This window comes from Conger conger, chromosome 13, assembly GCF_963514075.1.
Source record: "Conger conger chromosome 13, fConCon1.1, whole genome shotgun sequence".
Classification (NCBI taxonomy): Eukaryota; Metazoa; Chordata; class Actinopteri; order Anguilliformes; family Congridae; genus Conger; species Conger conger.
This window is the reverse complement of record NC_083772.1, coordinates 33,688,170-33,705,148: the sequence shown is the minus strand read 5'-3', so window position 1 is coordinate 33,705,148 and position 16,979 is coordinate 33,688,170. Positions and strand designations below refer to the sequence as shown.

The window sequence follows — 16,979 nt, the reverse complement described above, 5'->3', positions numbered from 1 at the left end:
AGGCCCATTAAGAGTTCATTTTTCATGCTGCCACAAGTACACTTTTTCCCCCTGAAGACAAAATCCAGTAGTACAGAAAATAAATCAACTCATTCAATGTGACATATAACACCTTTCTGGTGATCTAAGGAATTCCTTCACAGCCTTGCCAGGTAATTACTACCCAGAGGTAATTACTACCCAGCCAATCATCTGAAATAACCAATATTTCACCTTAGCATACTACACAATCCCTGCAATATGTCAATAAGGACATGGAGCAGAGAGTTTTCTGGTGCCAAGTAATAACTTAAAATGGATACACATAAGTAACAGGGCAAACAAAGCATACAAAGACTTTCAACCTGATTAATTCCACATCATTCCATGCATACCTGTTGCAGATTTACATACTGAGATACAATTATACAATATATCACACTGAGATACAATGAATTGGCAATTTCCAGCAATATATAGGCTAGACATTTTGAGTTATGAGTCTGTTTGGTCAGCAAACTGGGAAGCCCATAATGTGATTGCAATATTGTTTTAGTGTTCAAATATTCAGCATTCCCGTATTTACTTAGAATGACTAATTAGCACTTAGCATCAGAATAAAAATGAGCCTCATACCTTCAATTATTTCGAAGGTATGACGTGTACAAGGCATATACGGGTCAATCCGTATACGGGAACATAAATAGTAGTAGTATGTTTATTGTTTATTGAGCACTACATACTTGATGAGATTGAATATTTACTGGTTATTGGGCAGTAATAAAGGCAAAAAAATATATTTCGAAAATCTGTTATCCCATATGACTTTTGTGACTGATGTCATCATATGATTAAAAATGAAAATAGATAAATTAAATTTGCTGAAAATAAGATTTTAGAAAACTGGTATCCATTATTTGTCCCATATTCTTCTCCCTGCTGTAGAACACATGCCTGTGTTCCTCATAACCCATCTGGCTCTCCCAAGAGGCACTTTTGGCCAAGCAGGATGCAACTTTGAATGCTAATCCACCCCCTCATCTGCGCACCCCATTGGAAAACAGGGGCTCTGGCACAGAAAAACGTGCTCTAATGGAAACATTTTAAATAAAAACCCCTGGCTCTGCTGTGGAGGGAATGTTGCACAATCTTTCCATTATTATTTAAAATGACTGTTCTCACAAGCAATGAGTGTTGGATATGCCATTTCTCAGCAGAGAAACCCAAGAGGTACAAAGACCCTCTTCTACCCTCATCTGTAGTCTGGATGCTTCAGTCTTTTATACCGTTGGGAGAATAGCACTAATCCCAGCACTTTTTACCCTGGGCGAGGGGCATTGGGGAGGGCCAGGTTAGGGGGGGGGGGGGCTCCATTTACTCTGAGAATGCACTGTTATCCTATAGTAAGACTGTGTCAATGGTGGAATAACAATCCAAAACGAGACTTTCTTGGAGCAGCAGGGCACTCTACAGTTGGATTGAATTTAGGCTGTGCTGGTGCCCAAGAATCCAATAAGGGAACACATAATTGGGCATTGTGCCAGCCAGAGAGGAACAGTTTCAGGTGGCTTGGTATTCTCATCTCCTTCCTAAACAGTGCATGCTCTGCCCGGCCCGGCCCGGCCCGTAGAGCAGCCCAATCCAGCCCATTCACAAGTCTCACTGTGCAGCCAGGAATTTGATTTGTCTCAGTACTGAGATCCGATCTCTTTCTCTGATCCTCCCTACTTCCCCCGTCTGAATGACAGTGGAAAAAAACCATAAGAAAGGGAGACTGTCCACTTTTAAATAAATAAATAAACGAACAAACAAACCGTGCCCCCTGTGGTCATCGGAGTGACTGCGACAATTTGCTTCCACAGGCTGTGTTAGTTGCTTCAGCTACTTAGGCCTGCTCAGCTGCCGAATGGACAGGTGGAGAGAGGCTGTAGCTGGCTGCATGCAGCTCAGATGACCTGCAGGCCACACCTCTCATCAGGATCATTGTTAGGGGATGTCACAGGACATATTTCTGGGTAACACAATGATGACATGACAGCTGCCTGACAACAGAAACAAATTGCCAAGAAGGCTGTAGAACTGTACATCATTAAATGAAGTACAGGCCCTGGGGAGATTTTTACACAACGGATAGTTTTACGATGAGAAGTCAATATAAACGAATCATCATAAGAACATATTATATTCTCAGCCATTGTAGTAATTATGTTCAATCGGAAGCATCTTAGTGGTTTTCATTAACCAATAACCGACCACACTGACCCTAATTATTGTACCGCATTTACATTTTTGCCATTTAGTTTAAGATTTTATCCAGAGTGATTTAAATGGATTACATTCTTTACATAAAATCCATGTACACAACTGGATATTTACTGCAGTAATTCGGCTCAAGAAACATGTCTATACAACCTCAGACTTGTAAGTCCTACCCATCATGCAACACTGTAAAGTGCTTATTGATGCACAGGTCCATTAGGATGGGCACACACAGTGAACTGCATTTCTGTAACCTACATCAAATGGATCGATATACCTGAGCATTTCGCAGATTTATGTTCCTTGCATTCCCAGGAATGGGCTAATGTTAAAGAGCTGCCATTTCACCAAATGATTCAGAAGGAAGGTTTATTATGTAAGAGGGCTCCCATAAAATGTCTGCCCAATACATAGTATCTGCCTTTCCAGGCTGATTACTCTTCATAGAAATGTACCAAACCAATAACAGTTCAAAAAGAAGAAGAATTGTATTCTAATACAATAGGAGATGTAGAGGGGAGGGTGGTGCATTAAACTAATGCTTCTTTTGTATGATAAAATGTATTGATAAAAACAAGTATCTGATGTAAATTAATCACAACACTATTCCCCCAGACACCATCAGACTAAATATCATTGCGTTTTTTAGAACAAAAAAGGCAAATTCAAGGATTTTAAATCTCAAAAGTAACGGCAGAGAGCAAAGGTAGTTATTCAGTTATTAGTCAGGACAACTGATGAGACCAAATATATTTGGGCATTTAAAATTAGTTTAAAAGAAAATCTGAGATAAAACTGGGCAGGATCTGCTTCATGTGTGGTCAGAGTCAAAGCTGCACCACCAGGCAGACCAGGTGCCTTACAGGGAACAGACCCATCCTGGCACCAACATACAGACCCATAATCTAATCAGGTGTCTCACTGCTTACAGACAGAGAAAAATGATTTTACTCAGCATCTCGTTCATTATGACACAGAAAGGACTCTGGCCAGACGGTTCATCGGTTAGCCACAGACAAGAGGATCTGACGAAACACCTCAGAGACCACAGCACTGTGTAAACCTGGGTCACCAGCCACGGCCTCCACTAAGCAACCCTCTGCAGACATTTCATTGGGTAGCTAAAAAAATAAAGAGCTGGACCCACAGTCTGTTTTCAGTTCATTTTAAATAAACCCAGCCAACCTGGGAAGCCAGAGTAAATTGTGGGGTTGGGGGGGTGCAGGGAGGAGGGGTGGGGGGCGGTGGGAAGAGGAGTGGTGGCAGCGGAACAGAGCTAAGCGATCCCACGAACAGGAAGTGAGAAAGGGGGAAAAGGAAACGCACTTTGTCAACAGCATGTTTCCTGTCCATCTCCACTGCTTTCCTTTGCCTGTTTTAATTCCTGAACCATTTTTACTTCGCCATTAAAAGAACAAAACTACTGCACATGAACTCTTTGGGAATCGTTTCTATAAATGTTGATATTCTGTATACTATTTATTCATTGTAATGCATCGTTCATAATGTACCAGTGTACAGTATATGTAGCACAGTGGAGTTGAAATAAAATGATGACTACGAAGTTACAGTGCAGACTGTCAGCCTTCATTTGAGAGCTTTTACATCCATATCGGGTGATTTTATACATGCTGCTTTTAAAGCAGACACATTTCTAAAACAAATGCTGAAAAAATGCAGAGACTTTATTACTCTATGATATGTATGCACTTTGCAACATTAGCTCAGGAGGTAAGAGCCGTTGTCAAGCTGTCAGAGGGTTGCTGGTTCAACCCCCCGCCCTGGGTGTGTCAAAGTGCCCCTGAGCAAGACACCTAACCCCCAATTGCTCCTGACGAGCTGGTTGGTGCCTTGCATGGCGGCCGGTTGCCATTGGTGTGTGAGTGCGTCAGTGAATAGGGGAATGAGTGGCATCATAAGTAAAGCAATTTGGATAAAAGCTTTATATAAATGCAGCCCATTTACCATTTGTCCATGCACCATTAGGTATGTTTCAGCTGAAAGTCACGACAGCAGTCACAGGATTTCTAAGTAGCGGGTTTCTGGGTTTATTTTTTAAAATGAATACCACACATATAAAAATTATTACCCTTTTACAAACCCGAGTCAGTTTTTCCACTTAAAGTGTCACGCTTTAAGAGGCTGCGTCGTGATTTAAGACGTCGAGCGGTGCAATGACATGGGTCTTCAACCTTCAACGCTTACTGGCTCTGTCGGCGTAATGCTGGAGTGTAAAAAGTCAAGTCCAATCTCATCTTCTTAATGCATTAGGTAGAGCAGCAGACAGAGCCATGTCACCCCTCCAGCCTGACAGACTCCAGCTCTGTGAACCGGCAAAGCCGAACCATCATTCACCGGCACTCTCTCACATTAAACTCCACTCTGCAAGGACCAGCCATGATGCAATTGTTGAAAATAAAACTTGAAAAATGTGTGTATGCTGTAGCCCCAAACTACAATTTACAACGTCTGTAATTATTTTACAACTGTCTTACAGGAACCCCTCTGAGAAAATAGCAATATTGTATGTTGATAAATATTTTAAGCACTAGTTTAAACTTTTCCCACTTTTTTTTTTACCTAGTTTGAAACTGGAAGTTGTGCCTCTGTTGAGTTACTGTCATGTCAGTTGCACACCAGGAGCACTGCAGTCAAAGTCTGAGATGCACACTCAACTCTACCTTGCACCCGACAGTCATCCCAGTACTACTGGAGCGCTGGCACTACTGACACTCAAAGACAACTAGCCTGGAGGCACCGGGAACTGATACAGTGGTAATGGAGAAATTCAGGCACAATGTAGGGGTGAATGTAACTGTAGCTATGAGGAGACTATGGGCCAGTTTCACAGACACAGATTATGCTTAGTCCTAGACTGAATTGAGTTTTGTATGGAGAATTTCCATTCAAAATTAAGTCTTAATCCCTTCCCGTGAAACTGGCCCTTGGCCTCCTCATCAATGAGAATAGAGGGTACAAGGCCCATCCTGAGCAGGTAGAGTGGATAGTGACTGAGCTTCCCTTACCAAAACCTGGGGGACCAGAGAGTCATAACAGAAAAGCCATGGCTCCGTTAGCGTGCAACACCCTGACCCATCAGTCACCAAGGACAGGAAAAGTATATATCCCGTCAGCGTGCGTTTCAAAGGAAGGAACACTGGGACTGTCGCCAATGCCCACCAGGCTGGGTGAGGAAAACAGGTCAGAGATTTATAGAGCTGACACCGTTTATAGTAAGAGCCAAAGCAGCTGATGTGTGCGCAGCAAAGTCACATGCTGCTAAAGGTGGAGGAACACACAGATTTTATGGGTAACGGGAAACCTAGTGGACAAAAGCCAGGTTCCAATCTTTGGAAATGGTGAGGAGAGGGTTTAGACACAGATTTGAGCCGATTTAGAGATTGTTTTTTGTAGATTGTTGCAGTGCATTTCAATGACAATACAACACAACATTTTAAAGCAATACTTTTCTCTAAAATTAGGCTTTCCAAATTGAAGACAGTGGGAAGTGTACCCAAAAAGAAAAACATTCCTGTACTTTTTATATTATGGTGCTAATATCAACTAGGTGCAGGTCAAACATTGTTAAAACGACAAGCAAGCCAGCACTAGTACTTGAAGTTAATCAGACAGCACTAGATATGGCTTAAATACTGTTCACTCTGTGTGTCTAGGTACCCTTAAACCATTTACAATACCCGAGGAAAACAAAATGTCGCTGTATAATAGAATGGAGTTTTAATAGAATTTCAGAAGACATCTGGCCCATGACACATCCTCATGTGTAGTTCCTGCAAAAACAAAGAAGTATTTGACTAATTCAGACCGTTCTGAAGCGTTTCCTGTCTGTCTGCTCAGATACGTTTGTCCCACCAATTGATTTACTGGACGTTAAGTCTAAAGTGAACATGTGGTTTGTTACCAGGGAGACAAAATGGTTCATGGAGCCAGGTATTTAACAGGTAAAAACAGTTCTCAACTCTTGAAAATACTCTGAATGTTTGTAGTATATACAGTGCAGTCTGCTCTTTTGGCTATGTACTCTAGTACACTGCATTTGAAATGAAACAATGGACCTGAAGTCAACATGCAGGCTGTCTCCTTTAATTTCAGGATATTTTCATCCATACTACATCCGTCCTTGACTTTCACTGGCACGGCTCTTGTGCTCCTGTTGATGAACGCCAATAACAGAATCCAAAGGCAATGAAAAGCTTAGAATCAAGACTGGATACTGAAAGCTTTGTGATACCTGCACTAAAGGAGCACCCGTTTAATCAGAAACAGCCGAGGAGCCAACTGTCCAATTACTTTTGGTCCCCTAAAATTAAGGGACTATGTATGAAAAGGGATACAATTCCTACTCTGATAACTTTATATGGATGCAAATACCTGCAAATCAAGGTCAGAGTATGAACTTTAAACTCATATTAATGGTTTAATTTCAAATCCAATGTACTGGAGTTTACAGAGCAACAGAGAACAGACATTGTACCACTGTTCAAATACTTAGGGACTGCATTGCAAATACTCACCAACAAGTAGATGTGCACAACTTCAAATACAAGTCCCGATAAACATGATTTTTAACAAATTGGGGTACCTTTATTCATACAGACTCCAAATTCGTATTACTGTAAAGACCCAAGCAGCAGACATGTAAAATGTGGGATGTACTGGCCCTGAGGAAACTACTATGATCACAAAAATTCAAACTTGACACCAACTAGGTGAAGCAAAGGCAAGAAACAAACTGAAACTTTGCATAAGTTAGATATCATCTCAGTATCCAGAATCTCAATGTAGCTGGGAAGTGTAGTATAATGGTTTGGTAAGAGTGGTGCCATTGGTCAGAGAACCCCAGGCCAACCTCCCAGTAGAGACAGAAGGAACTGTAACTGATGTTGCTGTGGGGGGCGAAACAGGGTGGGGGAGGGCACAGACAGCCCACACTGGCACAGACACGCCCACACTTGTCTGTGCCAGTGTGGGCGTGTGAGAAAACTTGGTACAAGAAAAACGGCAAGTTTCGACACTCACCTCTCAGGAAACAGTAATGGCAACCGACATCGAATTCAGGTGCACTGACAGATTGGCAAGACATTTCTGCAGGAAACAGGCAGTGAATCCAGACCATTGGGTGCCGATTTGTTCTTTATTGTTGACCCTTTATCCATAGCCAGATCAGTCTATGGGACTAATTAGAATGAACTTGAATTGTGTTTATATGAGAATAGAATAGCTTCCAGATAACTCACCCGTACTTAACGCTGTCTCAGAGATTGGACTCTAACCCTGAACATGCCAGTGTTCATTGTGGTCGGGAGATAAGCATATGCAGCTTGGCTGAGTGAAGCATAACTGGTCATCATTGCCTAGTGGAGGAGGGTTTCATTTGGCAGGGCAACTGCTCACGGCTCTGGTCCATTTAGTAACCTACCTGTATGAGCTAAACATGAAGTTACTCTTACAATACGATGACTGAGGCACAGCTAGTGGACTGCGGAATTCAAAGCGAGCAACGAGCACTTCTGAGGAGAATGTGTGATGGCGTGCACCCTCCTGAACTAATGGAGGAAGGAGTCTCTGTGGAACAGATCTACAAACACTGTTGTGTTGTAGTATGTATAGCATCAACTTCAATAAGTAAATACATTTATCAGGGGTTAAAATAAGGAAATGTTCACTTTTGCCTCCCTTGACTTTTGGACAATGATTGGGTAATGTGCTCTTCCGCTAAAAGCTGACTTTAAGCAGAATCTAAAAATGATCCTCAGATTAGTTTTTTCCACCACCCTGAATGGCTCAAAGATGAAAAGGCCTTTGCTACAAAGATTTTACATGCAAGAGAGGAGGGAAAGGCTTCAGGCTATATCTGCTCAAGATTAAATGGCACAATGGGTGAATTATCCAAGCTGACCATCTCATTGCAGACAGTTGCTGGAAACTACATACATCTATCAGCAGAGCTTCAGTTTAAAACCAGATTAAGACATTTAGACCAAAAATCCTGCACTATTTAACACCACTTCCATATTATATTCATCACGCCATCTCTACATTATAATATTCCAGTCCAGTGGCTGTATAATATTATTGAATCCAGCCTCATCCATTTAAACTAAGTCTTTGCCTTGACTGAGGCAAGCAGTTCTTGGACAACGTTAAGGAACAGCACCATTTCCCCTTCTAGTTAATTTCTGACATGTGTGTATAATGCAATCCAAGCAAAACATTCAAATAAATGAGTCTGGTTTCAATTTTATTAGAACCAGTATGGACACACTCTCAGGAGAGATCCATTTCAAACCGTATACACCAGATGTTAGATGTTTTCTGGTGAAAACAGACAACTTGTGTTGTTCTGCAGAACAGCATAATTTAATGTGTAGATCGTTTGTGCTGGAGGCTGGCGTGAGGCCAAGAGTTTGAAACTTGCCCTTTTTGGAATGCAAAGCTGTAACATAGTGCTTTATTACAGCCACGAGTCCTGCCACGTGTGATCGGGGGCCGTTTCATTTAGTTAATAGGCAAAGCCACGTCACGCAAATGTCAAAATGAAATTCAGTAAATGCATTGCTGGCCATTTCCCTTAATAACAATTTTTTAATGTCAACTGTTCGCACACATGCACTTTTACTCACTGAAACACGTTTACAATAACAGTCTGTGAATATATGGCGGAGATAGCCGTTTCCGTTATTTTTTAACATTACATTCCATGTTTAAAGCCCATTATTACTGATATAAAACAATCCATCAAACGAAAAAGAACCACGTACCACTATGCACACACTTGGATTAGCTACTCGCCTTTTGTTGCTTTACCGAATTACAACTACATGATGCAATGTTTTTATTTATAGGCCAGTTTCTGCACACGGTTCAAATACGCTATTCTAAGTGCACATCTAATTACGGAAATCACCTGATCTCGTAATAATGACCATCACCTGGTAGCATTTAAATATAATGGAGAACTTACCTATAACAATGCGATATCGGTGTGGGAAAAAGTTGTCTGACTCTGCTGTTTAAAACGACACTACCAAAAATATATATATTTATTTGCTCTGTAGCTCACTTGATCTTACTTTTGCCTGTTTGCAATATATAGGCCTATATTTATTTTAATCAGAAGTTTTTTATAAACATAGCAACTGTGCGACTTCGTAGTTCTACACTGAACTTGGAAAAAAATGAAGGAAGAAATCGCGGCCACTGTTTTCTTTGTCACGAGACTAGCAAAGAAACACGGAAGATTGGACCGACGCCGCAGAGAGAAATTCGCAGTGGAGCTCACTTCAGTGCTCTTTGACCATTACAAAAGTCATTGGTACCCGAACAATCCTTCCAAAGGCCAGGCCTTCCGGTGAGTGATAAACCCGGACTGTCGTAAAGCTGTTTTTCCTCCGGGAGCTTTCATCTCAGTAAATTGGCGCCAATCTTGCATAGTGACTCTGTATAACATTTAGGCAATAGGACCATATTTCATCTGTTAATTCTTCAGTGTAATCCAAGTGCATCTGGTCCTGTGGACTAAGGCGGCCAGACCCATTTCAACATTCAAATCCTATGTGACACAATTTGTCTGCCAACCAAACAAGCCAGAACCATGATATTACACAGCCAATATAAAGACCACTGCAGTCAACGCTCCATTTGGGAAATGCCTAAAAAAGCAGAATGAGACCAAATGGCTGGGGTGCTTTCTGTGAACTAGTCACTAAAGGAACACAAATATTTCTACTTGTACATGAAGTGCTGTGGCAGAACATTCACTTCCTGTAATCTGTTCCTTCAAGGCTCTGAATTGCTCATTTTGCTCAATTTAATTTGAAGGAAATTTATTAGGCACATTTCAAATGAAGAATGCATATGATATACAAACATAACAAGCATCTTTAAATGGCATTTCTCTGAGCAGTACATGTGTCAATCCAAAATATTTCACCATTTGTTCTCAAATGTAGTGGTACCAATTCGTAGTACTCTTTCCAATTCAAATGTAAAATGCATAAATTGACTAAGTCCTCAACATTAGACACTACTGAATAAAATTGTTTAACCTCAACTTTGACCATGAGTGTGACCAGGGGAAATGTATGATTTGAATGTGAAGTGAATTGTTTCTGTATGCTGCTAGAGCTGCAAATCTTTAATGATCTTTCCACTTCCGGTCTTGGAGCAGGTGTCTGCGTATGAACAAGGCCCAGCTGAAGGACCCAATAGTGGAGCGAGCCTGCAGCCAGAGCAATATTGAGCACGACGACTTGGGGCTGCCGAAGGAGATCACAATATGGGTGGATCCCGGTGAAGTATCCTGCAGGTGACACCAAGTTCTACAGAGTTACATTTCCATGTACGTTATACGTTATACATGTTGATTCTGTCAAGTTCACAGCTAATTCTCTTTGGAAAGGTACGGAGAGAAGACCACCCCGTTTTGTGTGGCTCAGCTGGAGGGCAGGGGAGAGCGGGGTGAATTCTCGCGCAAGATTGACAGTGCAGTGGATAGGGCCTCCTCTGACTACCATTCAGGGACGTCCTCTGATGAGGAGACGGGCATCTGCAACAGCAGCATCAACAGCAGCATCAGCAGCAGTGTCAGCAGTGGGGTCAGCAGCTGCAGCAGCTCCATCCTGGAGCCCAAGACCATCCCCACAGTCAGCAACCCCAACAGCGTGTACCAGGTGGGTCAGCAACCCCGACAGCGTGTACCAGGTGGGTCAGCAACCCCGACAGCGTGTACCAGGTGGGTCAGCAACCCCGACAGCGTGTACCAGGTGGGTCGGCGACCCCGACAGCGTGTACCAGGTGGGTCGGCACGCGCGTTTACTGGAGGACATCTTATATGGGTGTGGGCAAAGTCTGGATCTCGAACGGGTGCTGTCACAGAGCCGTGTAAAGCCCCACTTGTTTCTAAACCTTCATTGAATCACCATCATCTGGATAATGGAGTTGAATTGGTCTGCTCTTTGTTCATAAAATGTCTGGGTGTGGCTTCAGGTCTGTATTGCCATTGCTTGACAGGGCTTTTTCCCCTTAACTTCTAGGCAAATGAGTTTGCTCCCCCTCCACTGCAACCCTGGGGCCAGTTTCAGAAGAGGAAGGCCTACTCTGGAGACGGCTACCAGCAACAACAGTCCACAGCAGGATACTACCCACAGCACAAGTCTTTTAAAAATTATAGGCCTTTTTCAGGACCACGTATGGACCGGTACCACTGGGTCAGCAAAAGTCGCTCGTGAGTGCATTCTGGCCCATTTTGCTCTGCTCCTATTGTTTTGAAAGCTTTAAATATGAAATTATTTATGTAACATGGAAAATCCTTGTTTTTAAAGATTCATAGTGTTTTAATAAACTGTGTTTTTATGTTGTCTTTTAAATCTAAACGTGATTAAACCCTGAAAAGATAAAATAAAATATTACGTTTTAATCTTTGGTTTTGGTTTTGCTTTGTTCCCCCCCCCCCCCTACTTTCTACCACACAAAGCTCTTACCTTTTCAAACATGCTCATTTTTAAAATGAGCATGTGGGTAAAATCTTCTTTGACCAGCAGGGGGAAGCATTTGCTCAGATTTCCTGACTACAGCAATTGAATGGTGCCTTTATTCATTTTTAAGTTGCTGCATTTAAATTGAACATGATGGTACTAGCTTTCCGTAGGCCTGCCATTTCATTTTTGTCCCTGGTTTAAGCTCAAGAACCAAATATTCCGCTGTGCTGAAAGCAGAGGCGACTGATTGGTGGGGGGCTTGAGCTGAAAATCCCATGGGGCCCGACTGACTGACTTAGTCTTATGTTACTCAACTCCTAAAACTGAGCCCTGAGGGGCCCCATTGCTCAGGATCCATGGCAGCTGCCAGTCTCGCCTTTTTATAAGATTCCTCTCTGGCTGAAGCCTACACTACATTTTAATCCTCAAACTTTTTCTGCTGGGGAAAAGAACCAATGTTGGACATGATCCTATAAAATAAAGACTGTTAAATAAAATATTTGTCTTTGGATGCTCATGTTTTCTTAGTATTAATATGACTTGCCATTCATCTTTTTCAGATCTGATTTTTGTTTTCCTGAATAGGATATGGATCCTTAAGCCTCTGGGTTCTGTGGATAAAGTAATTCAGTAAACTCAGGCCTGTCCCCTCCCCTGCATATGCCAGGTTTTGGTACAGCCCATCTCATGTTACCAGAAATGCATGATTACATAACTTATTTTACACAATGCTTAACACAAGTCTAGTTTCAAAACCAAAGTCATGACCTTCCTTCACCTCCCGGCATGGACAAGTGGAAACCGTATAATGGAAACCGTGCAATTCAAAACATTCATAATACTTTACATCCTTTGAAGTTAGACCCACTGAACATGCTAACCCCTAACCTCATGCGCAAATGTAATACGCATAAAGGTATTTGGATGTCCAGATTGGTGAATGTGGTCATACTTGGCCGCAACCAAAATCATACGAAAATCTAAAATTGAACCAAAACTGTCCAGCATCAATAAACATCAGATGCCTGTAGAGCAGGGGTCAGCAACCCTGGTCCTGGAGAGCCGCAGGGTGTGCTGGCTTTCGTCTCCACCTTAAAATAAGCAACCGATTCAGACCCAAGAAACCAGGTGAGGTGAGTTAACTGTGCAATCAACGGCTTTCATTGATCAATTAATGCCAAGTAACAACGAAAGCCAGCACACCCTGCGGCTCTCCAGGACCAGGGTTGCCGACCCCTGCTGTCGAGGGTCTCATTCGCGCTGGGAGAGCCACACGATAGCCTGCATATATTAGGCTACCACTTGATGCGTATTTGAAAATCTGTTTCGAAAAGGTATTGGTTGTCGCAATGTAATCTTCAGGGGAAATATGACTAGAAATACTTAAAGGGCGAGGTTGGATCATTCACAATGACTCTTGACAGGTGAAATTTTGAGAAAGTGACATAAAAATAAATGACCTGGTCTCAATGTGATTGAGAGGGTGTAGAATGAATTCAGGTAGTTTGGGACACTTTTTGTAAAATAAATCTGCACATAAAAAAAATGCTAATCATTCTTAAATTGTCCCAATCCCTGCAATGGGCTAATTTTATTAAGAAAACACACACACACACACACACGCACACAAACTACGGTAAAAAGCTTATTACACACAAGACACACAAGACAGTGGGCAGAAACCTGGCAAATTAAATTCAGTATAAATGTAAAGTTCTACATGTGGGAAATAAAAACATAAAACAGGATTATTTTATGGGTGGTACAAGATTGGAGGGTGCTCAAGTTGAAAACGTGGTGGTCATAGTTGAGCAGAGCCTTAAGATGTTTAATCTCAGTAAAAGGAGGATCTTAGCAAAAGGAGACTTAGAGGGGATTTGATTTAGGGTTTTCAATTCATTAAATGGATTAACAATGTGAACTACAGGCAATTATTCAGGGTGAGTTCAGTTAGCAGAATGAGAGGGCATAAATGGAAATTGGATCAATTCCGCACATATATTAGGAAGTAAGATGATGTCATACACACAAGGTCTTTGAAGTGAAAATGCTGAATGACAGGGGGTGACATGGCTCAGGCAGTAAGAGCAGTTGTCTGGCAGTCGGAGGATTGCCGGTTTGATCCCCAGCCTGGGCTGTGTCGAAGTGTCCCTGAGCAAGACACCTAACCCTAACCCCCTAATGCTCCTGACGAGCTGGTCAGCGCCTTGTGTGGTGGCCAGTCGCAGTCGGTGTGTGTGTGTGTGTGTATGAATGGGTGAATGAATCGCCATGGTGTGAGTGTGTGTATGAATGTAAAAGAAAAAATACTGAATGACAATTATTAGTTAAGGAGAAACACTCAAAATAGATGTCCCAGATTAACTTAATTCACCCTATCCCTGTCCTCTAGGTAAGGGGTTGTATGAATCATCGCGTGGTGGTGCACAGCAGAGTATTTTATTTCCCAAAGCGACAATTCCCAGCGTATCTCTTTTCTCAAACAAATCGGCGTCTTAAACGAGCTCTATTGCCGTTGGTTATTGCTAGGAGCGCGATCGATTTACAGAGCTTATTGTTGCAACTTCATGAATGGCATCGCAGTTCCACGAGTGATGCTGGGTTGGGACACAATAGCGCATATATCATTGCAGCAGCGTGCCATGTTTCATACCGAAGCCATAATTTGGGTTTTACTACATTTTTTGAACAGGCGGCCGAACTCCATGCCGAATTTAGGTGGGTTCGTGTGGGTTTTAAAAGGAGCTCGAAACTCCGTATCTGTTAAAAGCAAATGCCTTGTGCTTTATCAGTGCGTTAACTTTTCTTTTGGTTCTTTTGATTGGTAAAACTGAAAACTAAATTCAACTTGCATGTATACATGCATGCTTGCGCTGGATTCAAGCTGAAAATAAGTTATGGCCCAATTCATTCTGAGGATAGATTTATACTACCTTGAGATACCAATAATTGTTACAAATATTTTAGTGAATTTAGTCTGAATCGAGACAAACAAATAATATTATGAAGACAAGTTACAATGGACATGCCTACATACACCTGAACATCAGTACATTTGATACCCCGTTATTGAATTGTAAATATTGTATGACTCTTTCTTTCATTAAAACATAGAATGGAATCAGCACATTCCCAGTCATTTCTATTTAATGGTCACAGTCAGTTATGTAATCCAGCCCAAAAAGAGTGCAGTGTCTAGTTACTTCCAGCAGCATTGACATTTAAAGCTATTTCGCCTCGCCCTGTCTTCATTCACGCCCTTTTGCTCAAAGCATAATTAACTAAGCAAGTACTTCATACGTGGGTATTTGCCAACTTCATACATTTCTGAAAAATATTTATGAAATATCAAACATTGAATTTAATACACAACTTTAGGTTTTGTAATGCTTACCTTGAATTGAATAAACTGTACAAAACAACACTCGACTATGCAATAAAGGAAAATGTAATTTGGAAAAATATACACTCAGTGAGCATAGACCTGTACACCACCTTGTTCATGAAAATATTTAATCAGCCAATCATGTGGCAGCAAATAAATGCATAAAAGCATGCAGATATGGTCAAGAGGTTCAGCTGTTTTTCAGACCAAATGTCAATTTGATCTAAGTGACTGTGTCCGTGGAATTATTGGTGCCAGACAGGGTGGTTTGAGTATCTCAGAAACTGATGATCTTCTGGGATGTTCTCACACAACAGTCTCAAGAGTTTGCAGAGAGTGGTACGAAAAACATCCAGTGAGCAGAAGTTCTGCGGGCAAAAATACCTTGTTAATGAGAGTGGGCAGAAGAGTTTCTCTGAACACACAACACGTCAAGGCTACAGCAGCAGAAGTAGACAAATAAGGCAAAAAAATAAGTCTAATAAACTCTTAATAAAGTGCTCAGTGAGTGTCATCTTCCCTGTATATTTAAGTGTGTTCCTGGGTGTTTTCTTTAAAGCTGGGGATTTGGCCAAATGAGATATGTAAACCCATGTACTGTTTTATAATTATAGTCACCCTTGTACCAATGAATAATGGGTTTTTATACTCTATTAAACAATGGAATGGGAATGCTGAGAAAATGAACATTTTCTATCTCTGGGCATGGGTTAGGGGAAACTAAATGATATTCAGTCCAGCTTAGCATGGGTCACCCATTCTGGAGGGACGCAATTACATCTCAAGTGAGGATGCATATATCCCAGGCACCTGTATGTCTGCATAGCTGGGAGGGCATACAGCGTTTGTTTATGACTGGGGGTGCAGCTATGCATTAGCATAGAACAGAAGAGATTACCCATCATACCACATCCTTATTTCCTCATTAAATGTTGTTTTTGAAATAACCATATACTTCTGGGAGTGTCTGCAAGGCCTCTCAGCCCCTTGTTTATCTTTTTTTTTTTTACTCTACTCAAAAACCAACATCCTACATAAACCCTGAAGTGCTAGCAAGCTCCCTGATTGTGGGGACTCCCCAGAGTACAATTTCCCTGACCATAGAGATACATGGATCAAGAGGTTCCTGACAAAGTCTGTAGCTCTGTTTCCCACTCTGTTATCTCTGACCAGACACCAGAACACAACACAGGTTATTTTCTTCTGGAACCTTCCGGAGATGTCTCAACTTCTCCCGGAATGTGTCAGCCCTCGTCTTACATAATCATCAGCTATTTTGCAAAAAGATGTGTCCCCCAACACCCTACAGCAATCAGGGATCACTCTCAATGTGAGAACATGATCAGGCAGTATCACAAACTAGCACAGACTCTCCTGGTAAAAAAAAGTATCCTTGGGAAAAGTTCATTTTAATTGTGTACAACAAAGTGTAAGACGGCTGTCACTGAGTGAAACATATCTGTATAATGTGACAAATGTGTTCTCTGACCAACGGCGGTTTGGCACAAACAAAACGGGATGTCCCATCTTGTGCTTTCCGCCAGACAAAGATCTCTCTCAATTAAACAGAAGCAGTAGCCCATAGCTACAGTAATACTGTGGAGGGAAGCGGACCTGTTCTAGTAAGTTCCCTCGCACAATGGAAGAATTGCAGGCAGACAAAGGGTATTTTTGGAGTGCAGAATTATCCGCACATATTATCAGATTTCCAGAATTCATTTGGCCTCTCCCCACAAACAAGCCCTTCAAAGTTTTCAGCCAACCACTGCATTGGCAATGGATGGCAATATCGTTTTTTTTATGTACCACTCAGGTTAGCAATCAAAATGGACATCTAAATATATCAAATGTAATTC

At 41.7% G+C, this 16,979-nt stretch overlaps 1 protein-coding gene across 1 annotated transcript; it reads left to right on the top strand.

Moving 5' to 3' along the window:
* Nucleotides 1–9,239: 9,239 nt before the first annotated feature.
* Nucleotides 9,240–11,677, top strand: btg4 (B-cell translocation gene 4). Its single transcript, XM_061217169.1, has 4 exons — nt 9,240–9,610; nt 10,430–10,567; nt 10,661–10,931; nt 11,295–11,677. Exons 1-4 carry the CDS (start codon nt 9,438–9,440, stop codon nt 11,487–11,489), a joined length of 777 nt encoding a protein of 258 aa, XP_061073153.1. The 5' UTR covers nt 9,240–9,437; the 3' UTR covers nt 11,490–11,677.
* The last annotated feature ends 5,302 nt before the right edge of the window (nt 11,678–16,979 follow it).

What these genes read in the sequence shown, in the direction of transcription:
- btg4 (XM_061217169.1), top strand. Translation starts at nt 9,438, where the DNA reads ATGAAGGAAGAAATCGCGGCCACTGTTTTCTTTGTCACGAGACTAGCA. An exon ending in CCCGGTGAAGTATCCTGCAG is followed by an intron (nt 10,568 to 10,660) that starts GTGACACCAAGT and finishes CTCTTTGGAAAG; the next exon opens with GTACGGAGAGAAGACCACCC. An exon ending in ACCCCAACAGCGTGTACCAG is followed by an intron (nt 10,932 to 11,294) that starts GTGGGTCAGCAA and finishes CTTAACTTCTAG; the next exon opens with GCAAATGAGTTTGCTCCCCC.